Genomic DNA, 20,615 nt, shown 5'->3' with positions numbered 1-20,615 from the left:
AGAGGAGCAGTTTATTTTATCAGGTTCTCCCTCTTACCACTAGATTTTGTTGGGGATGCCTGGGAATTGAAGTGGCTTCCTCTCCATGCCCCGACTCTGTGAATAAATATGTATTGGAAATTGGATGGGACCATTGCTATGAAAGAGGAGGAAAGAGAATCTTCATGCTTTTCTTATAGGGTATAGGGGAGAGCTCAATTATTACAGGATATTTAGAATAGTGTAAGTCCCCCACAGAATGAGGGCAAAGTAAGTAAATCTCTGGATGGATATGCTTACCACATTTGTGTGAGACTGGAGATGCGCGTACCTGCTGTCTTGCAGTTATTACCCAAGACCTTTCTTAATGTTTTCAGTAGCTCAGCGGAGTGAGTGTAACACTTCTGCATTGTGTAATATTTAATAAATGCTAACTAGGTCAAGAACTTAAATAAAGCATCCATTGTGGTTACTGTAATTGTGACATGTGTTTAGATTTCGGTTAGAATTTAAAGGATAGAGCCATCTTAACGATCATTATAAGGCTGAACTGAGATAAAAGTTTTTGATGTGGAGACAGAATGCCATGTGAGACTTCGGACATTGGTTTGGTAGCTTGCAGTGGCAGACCGACTCCATGAGCTTCCAGCATGACTTGTCTTTGCTTTACCTCCATGTCCAATTCTTTAGCGGTGACTTCTTACAAGAGGTAGCCAGTTTTCTCAAAGACACCCCCCCCACCGAAGTCTGTGCAGTGGTCTGGCCTCCTGGAAAATTTCCAGGCTTCCCAAATCTGCATTAACTCATGAAAGCAAGAAATCAAACTAAAGTCTGTGTCTCTGCATACCAGGCAAAGCATGTTTTTCAAATATCTATTTTCATAAGCATAAATAATAAGAATTTTTAAATGCTGTTCCTTATTATGGGTCCAACAGTCATAAGGAAAAATGGACACTTATGATTTAGCTAAAAGGTTATGTAGTTCCAAAATTCAAAATTTAATTCACCATGCGTAGGTGTCTGAAAGCTCACCTGAGTAAAACAATGTGTTTGTTTACCAAGCTGATGTTATTTTGATGTCTGACTCCAGTGAAAGTAAAAAGACGGTATTTAATTCAGGCTTTCTGACCGGATGGATGTAGCCCTTGCCTTTGAGGTTGATGACTCATCGTAAGCAAATGGAGTTACTAAAATGAATGGCTGTGGGTCGACAAACCTCTAATCTCAAAAATTTAGAACCAACCAGAAGCACATTCAGACTATACATGTGAAGACATCTTATCTTCCTGAAAAAAAAAAGTCATAAATTTCCATCCTCAGGTTAAAAATTCCTTTGCACAGAAGTTTAGATACTCTTATGCAACCATGAATACTCTCTATTGTTTTACAAACTGTTAGCAAGCTATTAAGACATGTCTCTTGACTCATATTCTATTTGACACGATTCCCAATAAGATATAAAAGTATATGTGTATATATACTTCCACCTGCCTAAGGGAATTTTGTGATTAAAGATAATGAATTACTGTATTAAAATTTTTAATTAAAAAATTTTTAAATAAAAGTTAGAAAAAGGTTTTTTCTTTGCCACAATTTCCCCCGCCCTGACAGAGATGAGTCATAGCACAGACTACTGATCTTTAGAATATCCAGTTCTGTCGCGTATTATGCAGTGCTAATTATCTAACGCTTTTTAAAAACTGAGGTTGTGTTTAAGTAGATTAGCAGGCAGTAAATCTCTATCTTTATGGTTAGTCAATTCTGGGGGCTCGTGTCACACATGCTGCTGCTTTTTCATGCTTTTAGAAATGTCATTCAATTATTAAAAGTAAGCCAATAGCCTTTGTCTTTAAAAGGTAGAGGGCTGAATTTGTAACTTATTTTTTGGTTTGAATTTGGCGAGAAACAAAACAGAGGACTTGCTCCTAATGACTGACCTCATCTCAGAAGGTTTCCCTGGTATTGGGTTTGAAATCTCCTGAGGAGTCGTATGCAAAAGTTGTTTTGAGTCCCGGTTTACTGAGTTGATCATACACTCTAGATCCCTGTGTGACTGAGGAACTTTCCCACACTAGGGAATTTACTTTGGGCCTTACTCATCCCATGAAATATGCTTTCAGACTGATCCTTTGGAAATCAGAAAGTTCTCAGAAAATATAGGGACAGTTCCAGATTCTTACCAGAGATTTAAATTAGTTCAGGGCCCCAGACCGCTCGGACTATTTTGCAAGACCCTATGATGCATAATGAAATTTAGGGCAATCTAAGGAGGGCAAGAAATTTTACACTGGCACATGAGCTCCAAGCTGTTAAGACCTTTGCATTTGCCAGGCTTTACAATTGTTAAGAGTCTGTGAGGTAGAAAGCCCCACCAGCAAGTAGTGCGTGCACAGAGCTCCTGATGGCCTAGCGATCTAGCACTGTTGATATGAAATCAGTCCCACTGTAAAAATAAATGAAAGATGAGGATGTTCCTTAAAGTATATAAAGATATTTGAAAAGGATTTGAAAAAAGAAAAGCTGCCTGGTTAAATTTAAACTATAACACTAATACATTTGACTGACAGCTTTATAAAGTTGAGTCTTTCAGGAAAAACATTGAAAGCTCCCTTAATATGAAGCTTCCTTAATATCAGACCCATCTTTATAATATTCCTTGGTTTATTCTTGGTATACAAATATGTACAATTATCACTGTTAGCTTTGTAAATCCTAAAATACTAGAATTGGAACAGGCCTTACAGATGGTCTTGTCTAAGCTTCTCATTTGTATAGATTCAAACAACAACAGCACGGAACTTCGGTGTTTCTCAGCCCACAGGAGTTCGTTCACGTGGTTAAAGGCTTCCAGCTAAGTCTTCACTGATTTACTACAGCTGTGGAATTCGTGGGTTAATAATACTGAAAGGGATTATCTGGTTTGGGATTATTCGGGTTAGTTAATGTATTAAGCTTGAGCTTGATGATATCAATAATCATAAAACCCAGAATCTTCTGAACTGTTCCATAGAGTGTGATCTAAATATATTTAACGGGACATTTCTATATTCCCTCCTGAACCAACCGTAATCAGAGTAGATAAAGGAATTCCTTTAAGTAAGAGTCAAAGAAGCATAGTCGGTAAGTAATATGGCCAAGTTCGGAGCTTGGCAGCAGCAATTCGAGATGAGGAAGCTCTGACTCAAACAAGCTCCAGCACGTCCAGCCGCAGCTCACTCTCCGCATCTGCACAGCAGGAGAGGTCCTGCAGGGTTAGGGACCTGGCTTTGAAGCCACAGCTCAGTACACAGGTGTCAATTAACATCTATGTTTATACTAAGATTATGGGAAAAGTGGTTCTCGTTGGCAGTCCTCTTTCACAGTGTATGTTTTTCCTCTCTCACCTAATATCCACAAGAATTAAACATTTGTATATAACTTTGTATATAATTTTCAGTAAGTATTTCTCAAACTTGTTGGCTCTGTATTCACCTTTGCAGAGAGGATTTCGTTTCCGTTATGTATGTGAAGGCCCGTCCCATGGTGGACTCCCCGGTGCATCTAGTGAAAAGAACAAGAAGTCCTACCCTCAGGTCAAAGTAAGTTTGTGGTGTTCTCCTATATGATTCTGGAAGATCTGATTTCCTAAGAGCAAAAGAGAGGAAGCTTTAAGTGAATACCAGCTGCCTTTGCTCCTAAGCTGTTCACATGATTATTATGATTTTTAAGTAGAAATTGTCTCTTAGCAATAGAAGTGACACATTTTAAGATTCTATTAATATTTCCATGTAGTAGAAAGTATTTCAACATTAACCAATTTTTAGTATTTCTCGATCATCTTCAAGTGGTTTTTAGTTGTAGACTTCCTGAAATTTTAATAAGGCTTCCAAAGAGGTGCTTGATTTCAGCCCATCAGGGATCTAGTGAGGAACAGACGACTGGGCGTGTGGATTGTGTGGCATGGTATTAAGAGCAGGAAGTCAGACCCAGGCGCTGGGCGTACCTGTGTGCCTTTGACTAGGTCGCCCAACACTTCTAAGCCTCAGGACTCTGGCGTGTACAATGCAGAAATGTTAATGGTCTGTACCACATAGAGTCTTGTAGAGATGGAATGAGAAAAGGGATATTAGTGTCCCCAGAGAGCCTGCAAGTGCTGGAGGGCCTGTCCTTGAACAGCTGTACGGTAACGACACGCTCCGGTCCTCGGAACCTACTGCTTCCTGACGTGCCTGGAGTGCGCTTGGCTGAGCCTTTTACACATCGCCAGGTTCTTTTCCCGTCTGGTAGTTTAATGGAGAATATCGTTCCCGGAGTTAGTTTGAGTTTTTTATTTTCATGACGTGACGCCGTGTTGCATGGGCTGAGTGCTAAGCGTTTTGCAGATAAGCCAGTCGATAATTACAATTTCGCTCTTTGTAAAAGTTTTGTTTGTTCAGTAATTCCAGACGTTGGCAAAAGTTTATCAGCTCAGTTCCCACTAAGGGGTGAGTGCCCCTCAGGGTAGAACACACTTATAGCTGTGGTTGCTGGTTTGTTTTGGGGACTAGGGGAAGGGCAACAGGACAGACCCTCCGTAAAACTGTGATGTGAAGATTTGTCTCTCTTGTTGCCAGCCTTGTGTCAGCCTCCCTCTCCTCCTTCTCCGCTTCTAGCTCCAGGCCTCTCTCATTTCTTATCCCTGTTCCAAGACAGAAGACAAAACACTGTGATGTTATCCTTTAGCTTTTGAGTGAAACTCACCCATGTTATCAGCCCTACCTGCCCTATTTGCATTGGACGTCTCCTAGCGAGGGGCTGTGCGGGATGGGAGATGTTTTTCCCATTCGGGGTCATCAGGTGGGGTAAATACGTGTTTAACTCACAGAAGGAAACCACAGTCTTAAGGTCTCAAGTCCTTTAGAATCTGGGTGTGGAAAGAGGAGCCGCAATTCAACAAGGGAATTAGCATTTATTAAGCACCAAAGAGTTGCCAAGCGCTTTACATTCATAATCTCTTCTAATCCTCATCACAACCTTGGTAGGTAAAAAGTGTAACGTCTATGAGGAGACTGAGGCTCAGACATAGGAAGTCAGTGGCCTTTCTCAAGGATTGCCGGCTCTTCTTCCCACCGCAGACCGTTGCTTGGTGAACTCTCACTTGGAGTGTGTGCGTGCGGGGTGCTGGAGGCAGGGACCTAGGGAACAGGACATGGGAGGACAAGGGTAAAATAAGGAGCAGAGAACTGCAACTCTGAAAAACGAGAGGGAGAGAGGTTCAGGGGGCAAACGGTACTCAGATGTGAGGGAGTCAGATCCAGAACTTTTTTTTCTTCTCTTTTCCTTTTTCTTTTCTTTCTTTCCTTCTTTCCTTCCTTCCTTCTTTCCTCCTTCCTTCCTTCCTTCCTTCCTTCCTTCCTTCCTTCCTTCCTTCCTTTCTTTTCTTTTTTCATTCTTTCTTTCTTACTTTTTTTTTTAGAGAGAGAGAAAGAGAGTGCACGCATGCAAAAAATGAGAGGGAGGGAGAGGGAGAGAGAGAATCCTGGGTAGGCTCCATACCCAGCACAGAGCCCCATGTGGGGCTTGATCTCGAGATCCAAGATCATGACCTGAGCTGAAATGAAAAGTCAGACACTCAACCAGCTGAGCCACCCAGGTCCCCTCCAGTGCTTATCTTTTTAACATATGCATCTGTGTATCATATATATAAATATTTTATCTGTTTATGTGTGTGTGTTTACAATAAGGATAATTGGAAGATATGTGTTACCAGCTTTGGTATTGGTTATAATTACTGAAGAAATAACATTAAGAGAAAAACTGGGTATTTTGTCTGGACTGGCTCTATACAAAAAATGTAAATTATGGTGTTTTCATGAACTATTTAGTTGCATTGCTCCAGTCTTTTGTGGCTAAGTAACAATTTTTGATACTAACAAATACATAGCATTACTTTGTTGTAAATTTATTACCTAATAAAAAAACTTTATCCATTTATGCTCAGTCTTCATACATCCTTCTCATATAGGGGCTGCTGCCTCACATTTACAAAATGATTTAGAAATGAAACAGCCTAATGGAGACATTAGATGTTCTTGTCAAATCATAGTTTCTGTATCAAGGAGTTTAATGCTTAGTGGGAAATACAGGTATATAAACAACGAAAAATAAAGAAAGTCAAAATAGAAATGTGTAAGACTGCTCATTATTACACTTGAGCTATGATGTCATTATTTCACCCAAGCCTTTATTCTTTATTCACTAATTCAACATACACTTATTAAGCATTTAATCCAGTTGTAAGAAAAGGAAGAAGAGTTTAGAGAATCTGTTACACACTCTCATTGTCCTTCTAGCCTGTCATTGTTCACTGAGAGTTTAAATGCCTCTGCTGTTCATAGCAGTTAAAGGAAGTCACTTTATTTATCTTGAAAGCTCTTAATCAGGAGGATGGAGAGGAGGGAGTGAAAGACACAGCCATGAGCTATTTGTCCCAGAGCTCTTCTCCCAATCTCATTTTTAATGGTGATAGTGAAAGGGGACCTTTCGGGTTACAAAGGGATTTTAAATCCCTACTCTCTGTAAAATCAGACAGAGGAAAGAGTTGCTCTCGGTATCTACCTCTTATCAGCAGAATCTGTACAATTGTACATGTCTTCTGTTGTAGTGAACTAAGCACCCGTTCTGGGTGAGCCTGCAAGGGAAGCAGTGGGCCAAATACAGCTATGTCAGGGTTTCTCAGACTCGACACTACTGACGTTTGGGGCCAGAAAACTCTTTGTCGTGGGGGGCTTTCCGGTGCATTGCAAGATATTCAGCGGCAGCCTGGCTTCTACCTGCGAGAAGCCAATAGCCTCTCTACCACCGTGACAACCAAAAATGTCTCTAGATATTGCCAGATGCCCCCTGGGGGGGGCGCAAAATTACCCTGCCTTAGAACCACTGGTCTAGACGCAGGGTCGAAACCACCTTAACCTTTCTCCTGTGCATCCTTTTCTACCATAGAGCTGTAGCACATGGGTTATACGGCATTGCCTAAGTATATTCTTTTACAAACATACACAAGTTTCTCCATTATTAGCAGATACTTATTTTCAAGAGGATGATCACGGTGACTGTATAATTTCTTCTCAGATGTCTGAGCTAACGTATTGGATATTAAAAAGAAAGAAAAGAGAAGAAAAAAGACGTCTTCAGCATTCCATATTCTATGATAACTGCGTATCTAAAAGTTAACATAGGAGTTCTGTTGGCATTCGGTTATGAACTGTTGCAGAAGAGAAAGTGAAAGTGGAAACAGGCTCAGCCCAGGCAGTGAGCCTGCAGAGCAGCTGTGTGTGAGCAGTGGGAGCATCGAGGGAATGGGCCTCACCCTCCCTTCCAGTGTCCAGTGGAGGGAGGTACAACGGGGGGTGCCCCACACTTACCCCAGAATCCATTCCTGCAGGAGCTTCAGAGGGAGGGCCTTTAGATTTGCTGGGAAGAAATGCTATTTCTGAGGTCTACATGTGCTGCATTCTTATTTAAAGTACATGTGTTCAGCTTTAACAGTGAAATATTAGGGGCTCTGCCTTTTTCTCACGTCCAGTCTCTACGGTTCTCCCTCTCCCCTCGGATCTCACTCCCTCTCTTGCCATCACCCCTCTCTTTGAGCGCGTCATTCCCTTGAGAGGCCTCTGAAAGCCTGGTGGTTCCCCGTGCTCTCTCACACACAGGCAACAGCAAAGGGTCGGGGGCCACCCTGAAAGCTACTGGGGTTGACTGTGACTTGGGGGCTGCAGACCCCTAACTACATTTTACAGACTGCGTGAACGTTAAACCTGCTTGGCTTACTCTCTTGCTAATTGTCCAAATATGATACTCAAGTTAAATCATTTTAAAACAACTCTAGGGGGTCTGCCCACTCCTCCTTTTTCTACTGGAATTTTGTCTCATGCCTAAAACCCTGTTTCTAATAAGTTGGGTGTGGGCCAGGCTTAGACCCACTCTTCCCATGTGGAGATTATTTCTAGAACTCGGGCTGCGGGCTACGGGGCCATCTGGCGCTCTGCATGCTTCTTTCAAGTCAGAATCCCGTTCAGATTTCTAGAGCCTTGCTGTGTAAGCCTTCACAGTCTTTAAAAAAAAAAAAAAAAAAAACCTGTTTTAATTACAAAATACTTCAAGCATACTTCAAGAACATTTGAAAATTGGTATAGCAGACACCAGGTACACCATCTAGATTTAATAGATCGTAACAGTCTACCATGTGCGCTTCTGATCTGTCTCTCTCGCTCTCAAATGAAAGGCAGTTACAGTGCAACCCCACCCATCTATCATTTTTTCCTTCTTCTTGGTAAGTAAACCACTATTCTGAACTTTTGTTCTCTGATATGCTTTAATACTTTTACTACCTAAGTATGCTTCCATAAATATTGGCATTTTCAAGAAAATTAATTTTTACTGGCTTCCACCTTAATTTTCTATTCCATATCGCGGCTCCTTTTCAGGACAAAGGAGAGTTAAAACGAGGCTCCGTTGAAGCGCAGCGTTCGCTTTGATCCTGCTGAATCCTCTTTACCAGCTCGATAAAATTTATTCATTTACAACAACAAAAAGTAACATTAAGAGAAAAACCTAGGGAAAGTAAATATGCAGACTAACCCTTATGTCTTGCCCCTTTTAAAGAAAAGATTTCCCGTCGTTAAACATTTACTCTTCTAGTATACTATCCAATAAAGTTTCTCTTTAAAGTTTCCTCAGTTCTGATTTCATCACGGAGCTCCTAATGGGAGAGGCTGGCAGAAAAGGACAAGTAGCTTCCTCGGGGCCAAGCTTGTCCCTGCCTGTTTTTGACTCAGCAAGGAGTGCCAAGGAAGGCTCCTTTCCCTCTTTTTCCGGAAAGTTATGCATCAGATTTTTTTTATTAATCAAACTGCTTTCCTCTTCACAGAGGTGGAAAGGTGCCAACAGGAGCAGCCCCATGGGGCTTCAGAAACTCAGTGATTCTCTTCCAGAGCGGCAGAAAGTCCCCATCCTCAGCTGCTAGGACAGCCTCCGGCCGACCCCACTCTATGCCAGACAGAAATCAGTGTCCGTGACCTTGCTTCTAAAATACAAATAGCTTACCAGTGGGTATTTTTATTTTCTCTTTAGTTATAAATATCAAATGCAATGGACTACAACTTGAAACACAGCTGATGGGAGCGTAACTATTTTTAATCAAATGTTTTCTGAAAGCTTGTTCTCACATATGTGTTCTTCCCTGAGTGTTTTATGTTGAACAGAAGGCATGTGTTGAAATATGTAGGTCAACAACAGCTTTTGTGTTGTCCCCCCTGCCCACTTGAATTTTTTTTTTTTTTAAATCTCCACTCTTGGTGCCTCTCACTTAAAAATCCTTAATGTTGAGTTCTGTCAAGGTCAAATAAAGACTGGCTGATCTGCTGTGGCATTCAAGGCTATCACATATCCTTGCATAACCTTTCCTTTGTGTAGACTTGTCTGATCCAGGAGATTTGCCATTTTAAGTATCTAGTTTTAATACGAATTTTGAATAATTTAATCTGACTCAATTTCTAAAAACAACAGCGAGGAAAATCTCCAGTAATCAATTAGGCATGCATATAGAACCTAAGCTCATAGCACTTATTAAAATTTCCATCAACAGCCCTAAGCTGTTTCCTATTTGCATATGTTAATAGGGGACATAACGACATTTCCCTAGGTGCAGAGCCCTGTGCTCTGTATATTGGGGAGAGAGCTTTGTGACCTGGGTCCCTTTTGGTGGTTTCAGAGAACTTTTGGACTTCTGACTTTCTATGCAGAATTTTGTGTAAATGTACGTACCTTTTTTGAAGAAATACTTTTTGTCAGATTTTCAAAGGGAAGGACTCAAACATGGTTAACAATCAATGCTGTAGAGTACGTGTCTCTTTAGGTTTTGACAGCAGCTAATTAAAGATTGGTGTATATGTATGTCTATAATGTCTTTGTAAATTTTTTCAGTTTTTATTTTTGTACTTTTTAATTTTATTGTTATGTTTTTGCATTTTTTTATCCATTTTAAGTGAGTTGAAATACTTCAGGTTGCCAACACAAAGCTCAGGGCACCCTCCCTTCCCTTTGGTTGGAGGGTGGAAAAGAAGGGAGACTTACTATCAACAGACAAAAACGGTGACGAGGCTTCACTGCGTTTTCTCTCTTGTCTTTTCCATATTGATGCTGATTCAGCATGAAGTTAACCATTAGGGACTGAAGTTAAAAGAGAGAAAATTCATTTGACAAATACTCATTGAGCCCTGTGTGTCCGGTCCTGCTCTAGGCAAGCAGACAAAACTCTCTCCCTTGTGTAACCACAATCTAGACTTCTAGATAATTTTTCTTTTGAGTAAGTTCAGAAGTTTCACATTTGGCCCCTAGAACAAAATATTACCCGGTAGAATATTTTTTAAAATAGCCCTTTAAATTCACTATATGTATTCATCATCTCTATTATGAGCTAGAGAGAGCTGCTTCTTAAGGAAACTTCTAGCAGAGATCATAGCTGTGGAGCTTAACCCTTAAGAGATTATCAGGTGAGGGGCGCCTGGGTGGCACAGCGGTTAAGCGTCTGCCTTCGGCTCAGGGCGTGATCCCGGCGTTCCGGGATGGAGCCCCACATCAGGCTCCTCCGCTGTGGGCCTGCTTCTTCCTCTCCCACTCCCCCTGCTTGTGTTCCCTCTCTCGCTGGCTGTCTTTATCTCTGTCGAATAAATAAATAAAATCTTAAAAAAAAAAAGAGATTATCAGGTGAACCACACATTGTCTGAATTTTAAGTTTTGTGTTTGTCGGTCTTGGCTTCCTCTGCTGGCCATTCCCATTTTTCTTCCCTCTACTCTTCTTTAAATGCATGATTGTCCTGGGACCATTCTTCACTCTAAAGCAAATCTCTGATGGCTTCTGACCCCTGTGGGCAGAGTCTGAAGATTATATATAGTGTCTCTCTGTTCCAGTCAAGAATTTAGGTCTCATAAAGTCACATACTGGTAATTCTTCTTGATAAGATAAGAATATCTGAGAGTACTACAGCCCTCAAAATATGAAACATCTCCTCCTCCGCAGAGAAGCTGTTTGTCAGCCGGTCAGCAGGTCTAGAGGTGAGATGGTAGACTCCCCTGTAGTCTCAGCCTCCTCTCCTCACCTGCGGGGGGGTGTCCCAGATCAGAAGCCTCTGGCTTATACTTGCTTCCCTGAGGTCTCCTGAGGGTGGGCTGGAAGGTGCATGAAGACTCTCACGACAGTTCCTCTCACCTTGAGGTCCCCATCCACCCAACAGAATGATTGTAAGAATGGATTGTTGTGCTTACTTTCATCATCTCATGTAGGCATCACAACAATCCACTGAGGTAGGTTCTCTGATTCTCATTTGATAAATGAGAAAATCGAAGCCTAGGAAATTTAAGAAGCTTACCCTGAGTCTCACAGTCTTTCTGGAATGGAGTCCAAGATTTCTGTTCAGACAGTATAATTTTTTTTAAAGATTTTATGTATTTATTTGAGAGACAGAAAGAGCAGGAGCAGGGGAGCAGAGGGAGAGGGAGAAGCAGGCTCCCCGCAGAGCAGGGGGCCCGACACAGGGCTCGATCCCAGAACCCTGACATCATGACCTGAACCGAAGGCAGACTTAACTGACTGAGCCACCCAGGCGCCCCCAGACAGTATGATCTAAGAGTCTGCCCTCTTAACCATCATGGGATACTATTTGTTGTTGAAATATTAAGGGTCTGTCTACTCACGGGGGTCCTTTAAATCTATGGTTCTCAGTCATCAGAATCACCCAAGAGTATTCTAACTGCAGAGATGCCTGGGACCTGTTTCACACATGCTAAATCACAGTGGGTCATTTAGCCAATCTGGGATTCTGTAATTCTATGATAATTTCTAAGGACTTATGTCATAAAATGACAAGATATAACAACAGATGAATGAATAGATAAATCATGGTATAACTGAAGAATAAAATATTATGCCGCTGTTTTAAAAAAACAATATGAAGACTGTACAGCATGGAAAACTGCTTATGGGTTAATGTTAAGAAAAAAGCAGGATTCCAAATTAAAAATATAATCACTGAAATGATTTAACTCAGTGAATGGTTAAAATCAAGATTAGAGACAGTCGATTTCAATTATCAAATGGAAAAATAGATCTGAAATAATTTCCTGGAACGTAGCACAGAAAGATGGAAAACTTGAAAGAAAGGGTGAGATAAAGGGTACAGGAGAGAGAGTAACAGGTGTCTGACTGAAGTCCTAGAAGGAGGTGATGAAGCCGCACGTTTCTGGTTCTACGTTTAGAGGTTCTAGGGCTAGGGTAAGGTCAGGTGTGGCTTATGGACCACAGCTTTAAGTTTTAAAGCATTAGGTCTGAAGTCAGCTAGTTTAGGGCTGGGCGTGATGCTGATTCCTAGTTTTGCCACTAACTAGCAGTGTCGCTCAATGTGGCCGAGCCTCAGTTTCTTCATCTGTAAAGTTGAGATAAATAATACCTACCCCGTAGGATATGCATATAAATTGAGTTATCCAGTGCATGGCACATAGTAAGCACTTAAAAATGATAGTTGCTTTTATTTTATTTTATTTTATTTATGAGAGAGAGAGCATGCATGAGCGGGGGTTCGGGGGAAAGGGGCAGAGGGAGAGAGAGGATCTCAGCACGCTCTACCCAGCACGGAGCCCGACATGGGGCTCGATCTCATGACCCTGAGATCATGACCTGGACCAAAATCAGGAGTCGGACGCATAACGAATTGAGCCACTGAGGCGCCCCTTTGCTTTTATTTTTATATACCCACACTAATTTAAGTGTTGAGTGACAACTTTGCTGATTGGTTTATGGAATCATGGAGTTACACAAAAGCTTCACCAGTCCACTAATTTATTTTTAGCACAACCTCACTAATTAGTATTGCTTCCACTCTATTTACACCATGTCCTTCCTTCTATCTGGGGCTATTAAAGTAGGAGATTGAAAAGAGATCCTGTGCCAAAAGCTTGCTTGTAGATGTAACACGTGATTTCTTATGAAAATATAGGTAGTCGGAAGCCAGAAAGGAATGTATTAAACTTTTGTTAGGCTCCTTAACTGTTCTCTTAGGCACTATGCATGCACAAATGTCATTCTCATGAGTATTATAGTAGTTTCTTAGGGCTGCCATAGCAAATTACCACAAACTGGGTGGTTTAAAGCAACAGAAATTTATTCTCTCACAGTCCTAGAGGCGAGACGTCAAAAATCAAGTTGTCAGCAGGACCGTACTCCCTCTCAGGGCTCCAGGGAAGAATCCTCCCTCCCTCTTTCTAGGTTCTGGTGGTTGGGTGCTGGCTAGCCTTGACACTCCTTGGCTTGTTAGCTGCAGCACTCCACAGTTTCTGCCTTTGTCTTCACATGGCTATCTTCCTTTCGTGTCTGAATCTGCCTGTCCTTTCTCTTATAAAACATCAGTCATTGTGCTTCGGGCCCACCATCATCCAGTATGACCTCATCTTAATTAATTACATCTGCAAAGACCCCATTTCCAAATAAGGTCACATTCTGAAGTGCTGGGTGGACATGAATTTCAGGGGAATACTATTCAACTCATAGGCATATGTTCTGGCATTAAGCTTATAAACTAGTGGTCTTAAAGGATGGGATAAAGACCTTTTTTAGCCCCACTTTGCACTCGGAAAGACATTTACATGTATCCATTGTGTTCCCTTATATATCATTAATATATATTTAGGGAGTAGTAGAAAATCTTTCCAGTTAGAGAATTTTATCTGTATTTTGAATAATTCATTTAAGAAAGTAATTCCTGTGTTATTTCCCCCATTGAGTAGATGTTGGGCCTTCAGTACAGTTGTGTGCCAGTAACTGTTTAATAACCAGCTCTCCAGGAGAACAAAGCAAAGCCCTGGTTGTAGTGTTTGTCAGTTTCCTGGATGTAAATACTCCCACCACGGTCAATTTCAAGCTATCAGTGTGAAGTACTGGCTTGCAAAATTTCTGAAAATTTAACCATTGACTCCTGCCTGTGAGCTGGTCAGACCAATTCATCTGTACCACTGCAGGATTTCATAAAGAGAAAGGTATGAAATCATATTCTAGATATTAACCCCAATGAACAATAGTCAGATCAACAGAAGATAATGAATTGCTTCATATAAGGTTCTTTATTTATGCTTTACATAATACCAGGGACTTTGCAGGATCTGAGTAAACCCATTAGTTGCTGAAGTGAAGACACATACAGCAGTTAAATGGAGTGGTGGTCTGGTGAGCAAAATATCATACCTGAAAGCAAAAGCTGGATCTTGCTCGAGATTGTGCCACTTACAGATTATGTGATCTTTTACAAGTCACTTAATCTCTTCAGGCTTTATTTTCCTCATTAATAAGAAGACAATAAAAATACCTACTTTGCAAGAAGAGTATTAGGATTAAGTGAAGTAATTGACGTAAAAGCACCTGGCACATCTATAGCATTAAATGTTCACGCAGGACATGTTTATTTTTTTTTTAAGGTTTTATTTATTTATTTGACAGAGAGACAGCCAGTGAGAGAGGGAACACAAGCAGGGGGAGTGGGAGAGGAAGAAGCAGGCTCCCAGCGGAGGAGCCTGATGTGGGGCTCAATCCCAGGATCCTAGGATCGCGCCCTGAGCCGAAGGCAGACGCTCAATGACTGAGCCACCCAGACGCCCCATTAATAAAAAAACGTCATGGAAATATCTGTAACATGATTGTTAGTTCCATGAGGGCAGGAGTTTCTCTTCTGTCTTGTTTACTGCTGTATCTCCAGCACCTGGAATAATACGTACTGGGTGACCAATAATTGTTTGGATAATGAACGAATCATCAACATGCAGGAAATGCTAGAATCAGACTTCCCAAAAGAAGTACTCGTACTATCATAATGTAGCTAGAGAAGAGACACTTAACATGATGTAATAATACTAGGTTTTTACTGAAAGCATCATGTCTTCAACCAGCCTTCAAGGCTTCACTCCAATTGCTCTCTGTCTCGTTCTTCCCATCTCACCAGCCTTCTCTTCCTTTTTCTCCCTTACTGCACCTGACCAAGAATCAGGTGATCCACGTCCTCGTCCCAGTGAGTTGGGATGCTGTAACTTAGACCTTAGCCAAGTCTCCCAACTTTTCTGAGTCAAGATGGGCTTCTTCTGCCTCAGACTCCTCAGTGGACTCCATCCATGGCAAATCTTCCCTACCGAACTAATATCTTCCCCTTCTTAGAAAATGGCAGTTCCGGCCTTCGACTTGCTCAGGCCAAAACCCTTGAGGTTATCCTGAACACCTCTCTTCTTACACCTCACATCTGATCCATCAGGCAGTCTTACTGGTTGTGCCTTCAAAACTTACCCAGGACCTAATCACTTGTCACACCCCGAGTGCTGCCTCTTTGGTACAAGCCACCGTCCTTGTCTTTTTCTTCCAGTGGTTTTAGCATATGGATGATTCTTTACTGAATTATTTATAATTAGCAATTGATGATAAACTTGTGATTTTCGACTTACATCATTCCTTTTACTTTCTGTTAGTTGAAATTCTGTTTAAAAAATAGAGGCTTTCTCAAAAAAAAAAGAAAAGAAAAGAAAAACAGAGCTTTCTCTCTTCATATTCTTTAAAAAAATTTTTTTTAATATCAGTATGTACTCATTGGTCATTTTGTTAGTCAATGTATTATAAGCCATTCCTGTCGTTTATTTTAATGCTTTAATTGGTCCCAGTCTTGGTCAGTGAGAGTTATTTGTAGATGGTCCTCTGTCCTTTTGATATGTCCCCACTCAATCTTCGAATACTTCCTTATTTCTGAAATAATAGACTGCACTAGGCTCACCTTATACTTTCCCTGTGCCAGCCCTGGAGTCATCCAAGTCTTCAAGAAGCCCTGGTTCCCTCTATTGGAGAAATTTCTTCTAGGCTTTCATTAGACAGAGCTAGAAAATTAACTTTAAAAAAAAATTTTGAGTTCATACTGATACTTCTAATTCCAGTCTAATGCTACAGGCTTCTTCCTTTCCTTCCCCCATTCCATATTTGTATCACCCTTCTCCAATAATGAAAGCCCTAGCTGCCAGTGTTATCAGTATATGCACTCATTTTGCTCAGCCCCATAGTACATACAGAACAGCTTCTTTTTTTTTTTTAAGATTTTATTTATTTATTTGACAGAGATTGAGAGAGCGAGAGAGGGAACACAAGCAGGGGGAGTGGGAGAGGAAGAAGCAGGCTTCCTGCTGAGCAAGGGGCTGGATGCGGGGCTCAATGGGGGGCTCGATGGGGGGCTCGATGCGGGGCTCAATGCAGGGCTTGATGTGGGGCTTGATCCCAGGGTCCTGGGATCATGACCTGAGCCGAAGGCAGACGCTTAACGACTGAGCCACCAGACACCCCTACAGAATAGCTTCTAAACTGCTATGCCAATATCAATACAAACTTACTAAACACAGTTCAGACTTTCTTTGCAGTTTTTTTTTTTTTTGACCTTCAGATATATTCAGGAAAGGATATTCAAAGCAGTGTGTTCAAAAGTATTTTGGATTAAATTTTTATTCTTCTATATAAGTACAGTATCATTGGGACACGTAGTCAACCTCTTTTGTTTTCAGTTTTAGGAATTTCCCATCCTTATTGATTTCATTTTACTTTTTGAATATCAGTATTATCAATCTCATTATCTATCATTTACATGAAGTTAACTAAGCTCTTTAGAAATCATGGTAAAGTCCAGTTGTTTTATTGTTTTTAAAAATAAGAATATAGGCACAAAAGGAATCAGTGAGAGCCTTGATGTAAGTTGTGTTCTGGATTATTAGTTAAAAACCGGAATCCATTAAACCTAGAACATTGCATGTGTAGGTTTCAAAGGCTGCTTGGCTGTCCCCCCTCCTACAGTCATGTAGCACATGTTTATGTGTCGTGTACCCCACATGCCAGGCAGGGTGCTGAGCTATGCGCCATGGTCACACACATGAATGGGATCATCTCTGCCCCCCAGGGCTACATGGAAACATATATACAGGATGATAATACGGATGTTACCCAGAGTTGCTGGAGAATGCGTCTTCAAGGGTGCTCTGCGGTGCGTGTGTGTAAGCGTGTGTCCTGGGGAAGCCTCAGGGAGAACACAGCCTTACACGAGATCACATTCTGGCTTCCACACTTCCAACCTACCCTCCATCCCCATTTGTGATAGAATCCTCTTGCATTTGATAGGTATATTTCCAAACCAGAGTCTGGCGGGCTGAATATCCATCTCAAGCACCTTGGTAAGAACAAACCACACCAAGTGTGACTCCGTGTCTTGTTTGACAGGTTTCTAGAGTGGCAGCATGGTGAGATCCTGGAGCTTCTGGTTTGGTACTTCAGGCGGTAACAGTATCTCTCATGTTGGTGCTGTCAGCGGAGGAATAGCTCCAGCCTTGGGGACCCTTCCCCAGCCACTTCAGTGTATTTTGTCAATGTCTTCAGTGGAGGCCTTATCACATTTGCAGAAACATGAAGTGATCACAAATAATTTGAGTTCAAATTAGTTTTGGAAAGCTGAGGCAAAGGGCTAAATTCTTTTTTTTTTTAAGATTTATTTATTTATTTGAGAGAGAGCGCGAGAGAGAGAGCATGATGGAGGGAGCAAAGGGAGGAGAGAGAAGCGGACTCCCCGCTGAACAGGGAGCAAAGGGCTAAATTCTTAAGCAGTGATATTTAAAGGAGATGAATGTATCCAGAAAACACATTACCACAAATACAGGGTGGGATATGCAGGCAAAGAGATCTAGAAGTTTTAGGTAACAGTGGACTTAACATCACAACAATGTGACGTGACCACCAAACAAGTAATTCCACATTAGGCTGCATTAACAGAAGTAGGGTGTATAAGACCAAGGAGGTGATGGTCTCGCTCCCACCCTTTGTTGAAAGGCCACACCAGGAATACTGTGTATACTGATAGCACCACATACGTAGACAAATAGAAACCAACTTGAGTGTGTTCCGGGCAGAATGGTGACAGAACTCAAACCTTGAAAAGGGAGTAGTCTTTGGACCTGAGATTATTTATAGCCTGGAGAGTTTGGTTGTCATCAAATATTTGAATGTCTGTCATGGGAAAGAAAAGATGAACTCTATCCTATCACAGGAGGATGAAATGAGGAACAGTGAATGGAAACCCCAGGGGAGAGAGGTTTCAGTTGTCAGAGTTGGAGCCGTGTGAGGGTGGAATGTAGAGCCTCAGAATGAATGAAGTCCGTCGTCACTGGACTGGCCCAGAAATAAACTGGAAGACTAGGGCCGGGAAGCTAACGTATGGAAGACCCTTTGCAGTCAGAAAATTTCCGTTTTATTTATGCCTTTTAAAAGATTTTTTGCTTAATAAATTAATAACTTTATAATAAGGGAAATCAGGATTTGGTTATAGGGCAGTTATAATTTTCTGGCAAATCCCTACAAATGGCAGAAATTAATAACTTGCAGAACATTTCATCCAAGCATCCGAGAGTATGATTCATTTTATATACTTTGTGTTTTAGTCATTTTATACTGAACTGAACAATATAAAGTTATCACATTGAAGGGTTTTTTTGCAGGTTTAAAGACCTGCCATTTTTCCAAATTCCTGGCTGACGTTATTTTAGAGCTTGTTAGAAATTTTGGTGTTTCCCCCTTCCTCCTCTTGCTTACATCATAGCATGTAGATGGTACAACATGTTGGTTAACCTCAGTCTGACACTTAGGTCGCGTTTTCTCTTTTGCTCCATCAGTGTCTGGGATGTAAATTAGCCAATAAAGTGGCAACAAGAAATCAGACAAAGAAAATTTCCCAGTTCTACTCACTCATAGTTCTCCTAATTTAGTAGGGGTTTTCCGCAGGAAATCACGGAAGAAGAGTTGAAATGCTTTATCTTATGTACTTTCTTTCTGAAGAAAGGAACAGTTAATTGTCTTCTTCCCAGAGTGGTCCACATTCTTGTACAGGCAGCTGTATTTACTCTAGTACAAATGAAATTCTACATCAAATGATGTCTCTGAGTACTTTCAGTCCCTGAGAGCCAAATTATTTAATTACTTCTTTAACCAGTGGGTTTCAGTGAAAGTAATAGAATGGGTTTTGTAAGCAAGAAAAATATATCATGAGGATGATTTTATGCCTTTAAGAAGAATAAAATTGGTGATATCTAATCCCAACTAAATTTGAGTATCCAAGTCGGAAAATAATCTTAATTATCTCAAATCATGTTTGGTTCAAAAACAAGGTGTTAAGAGACTTTAAACTGTTTAAAAACAATGTTAGAAAGTTATATTAATAATTTCTTATTTTCAAAGAATAAATCAGAAACCTAAAATTTTTATTTTGGACATACTTCAGTAATACCTTATATGAGGTCTAATCCTTGTAATTCTTTTCATGTAGTTTGTATGGATTAAAAAAAACAAAACTTTCATAGACTAAAATTTCTCCTTCTGACTTTGTTTTGCTTGTCTGTTTCCCCCCCTCCCCCCACTTGTATAATTGACTCATTTCTGACATATCCCCAGAAAAGACCGATGTTTATTATCAGGACTGAACTACCCAGGGCAGGGCCCTCCTTGAATTAACTGAAAATAAACAATGTGGGTACTCAATTTCAGTTTAATGACAAAAGTTGGAATCTGTGCCTAACATAAAGGTTTTCTTTGTCTCTGAATTTTGATTTTCCATGCTATCAGAGGCCCCATTGCAACAGGTAATTTGAGTGTTGATTGTATGTTTTCTCGGTTTGTAATTGTGGTGACATGTTTTTAAAATGTTCACAGTTTTAACATGAAGTTTATCTATTAGGCTCCTTCCAACTCAGAAATTCTGTGATCTTAAACTTTTTTTTACTTCAGTTTGAAAATGTGATCTTTGGGTGTTGTCCTGTGTGTCCTATACCTATGAACAGGAATCATAGAATTTTAGAGCTGGAAGATGTATTAGTCACTGTGCAGTGATTCTACAAACAAAGGCTTCAGGGCCCCAAGACAACAGGTGGCTAATGAAGGATCGGAGCGGTACCTGTGGCTAGAGCTCTGGCTGCTCACGGAAGCACGAAAACTTAGCACTAGAAATTAACCCAGATGTTCTTATCTGAAAATTTGCAGACTTCAGGAGAGCATTCTTTCACACATTTAAGAATTTCGAGGCACAATTTATTCATACTCAACAAACTGTGCTATCGCTGTTGTTTTCTCCAAACCTGGGGTCACACTAGAAAATAAGTTACGGCCCTAGGTGGGTTAAAGATTCGTGAGTTTGCACTCCTGGGGTATTTTTCAGTGGCTTAAAAATGCAAACTGCTACTGTGAAGTTCCCACGGAGTTCTTTCCAGGCGGGAGGGTGACAGCGCGCCCCTGGGATGCTGGTGGGGAAAGCCGTCTTGTCTGCAGCTGGGCTGGCAGAGTGTGGCAGGGATGGGGAATGCGAGGTCCACTTCCCTGATCACCCAGGGCTTGTGGCCAAGGCAGTGCTTCTCTCCTCCGGCTCCCACTTCTGTTTTACCTGGAACCAACCTTGATAATTGTTTTCCACCCATCCTACCACCTTGGCCAAGCCCCAGCACAATTGGGAAATTGTTTGTCAGGGTTAAATCCCGCCTGAGAACTCAATTTATAAAAATTAAAGAGATAGCATCTTTGCAGCAGT

The 20,615-nt window shown here is 41.0% G+C and overlaps 1 protein-coding gene across 5 annotated transcripts in view; it reads left to right on the top strand.

The window, feature by feature from the left end:
• Window positions 1-20,615, top strand: part of NFKB1 (nuclear factor kappa B subunit 1) — a 110,748-nt gene that overhangs the window by 31,742 nt on the left and 58,391 nt on the right. For all 5 annotated transcript variants that reach the window (XM_045792580.2, XM_045792587.2, XM_045792596.2 and 2 more), the window contains one exon: window positions 3,459-3,557. In XM_045792580.2, coding sequence (XP_045648536.1) covers window positions 3,459-3,557 — 99 coding nt within the window. The remainder of the gene's footprint in view (window positions 1-3,458; window positions 3,558-20,615) is intronic.

This window comes from Ursus americanus, chromosome 8 (assembly GCF_024610735.1).
Source record: "Ursus americanus isolate L20-20 chromosome 8, mUrsAme1.1.p, whole genome shotgun sequence".
NCBI classification, from domain to species: Eukaryota; Metazoa; Chordata; class Mammalia; order Carnivora; family Ursidae; genus Ursus; species Ursus americanus.
Note: the sequence above shows the minus strand (reverse complement) of the source record. Positions and strands in the feature narration are given on the sequence as shown.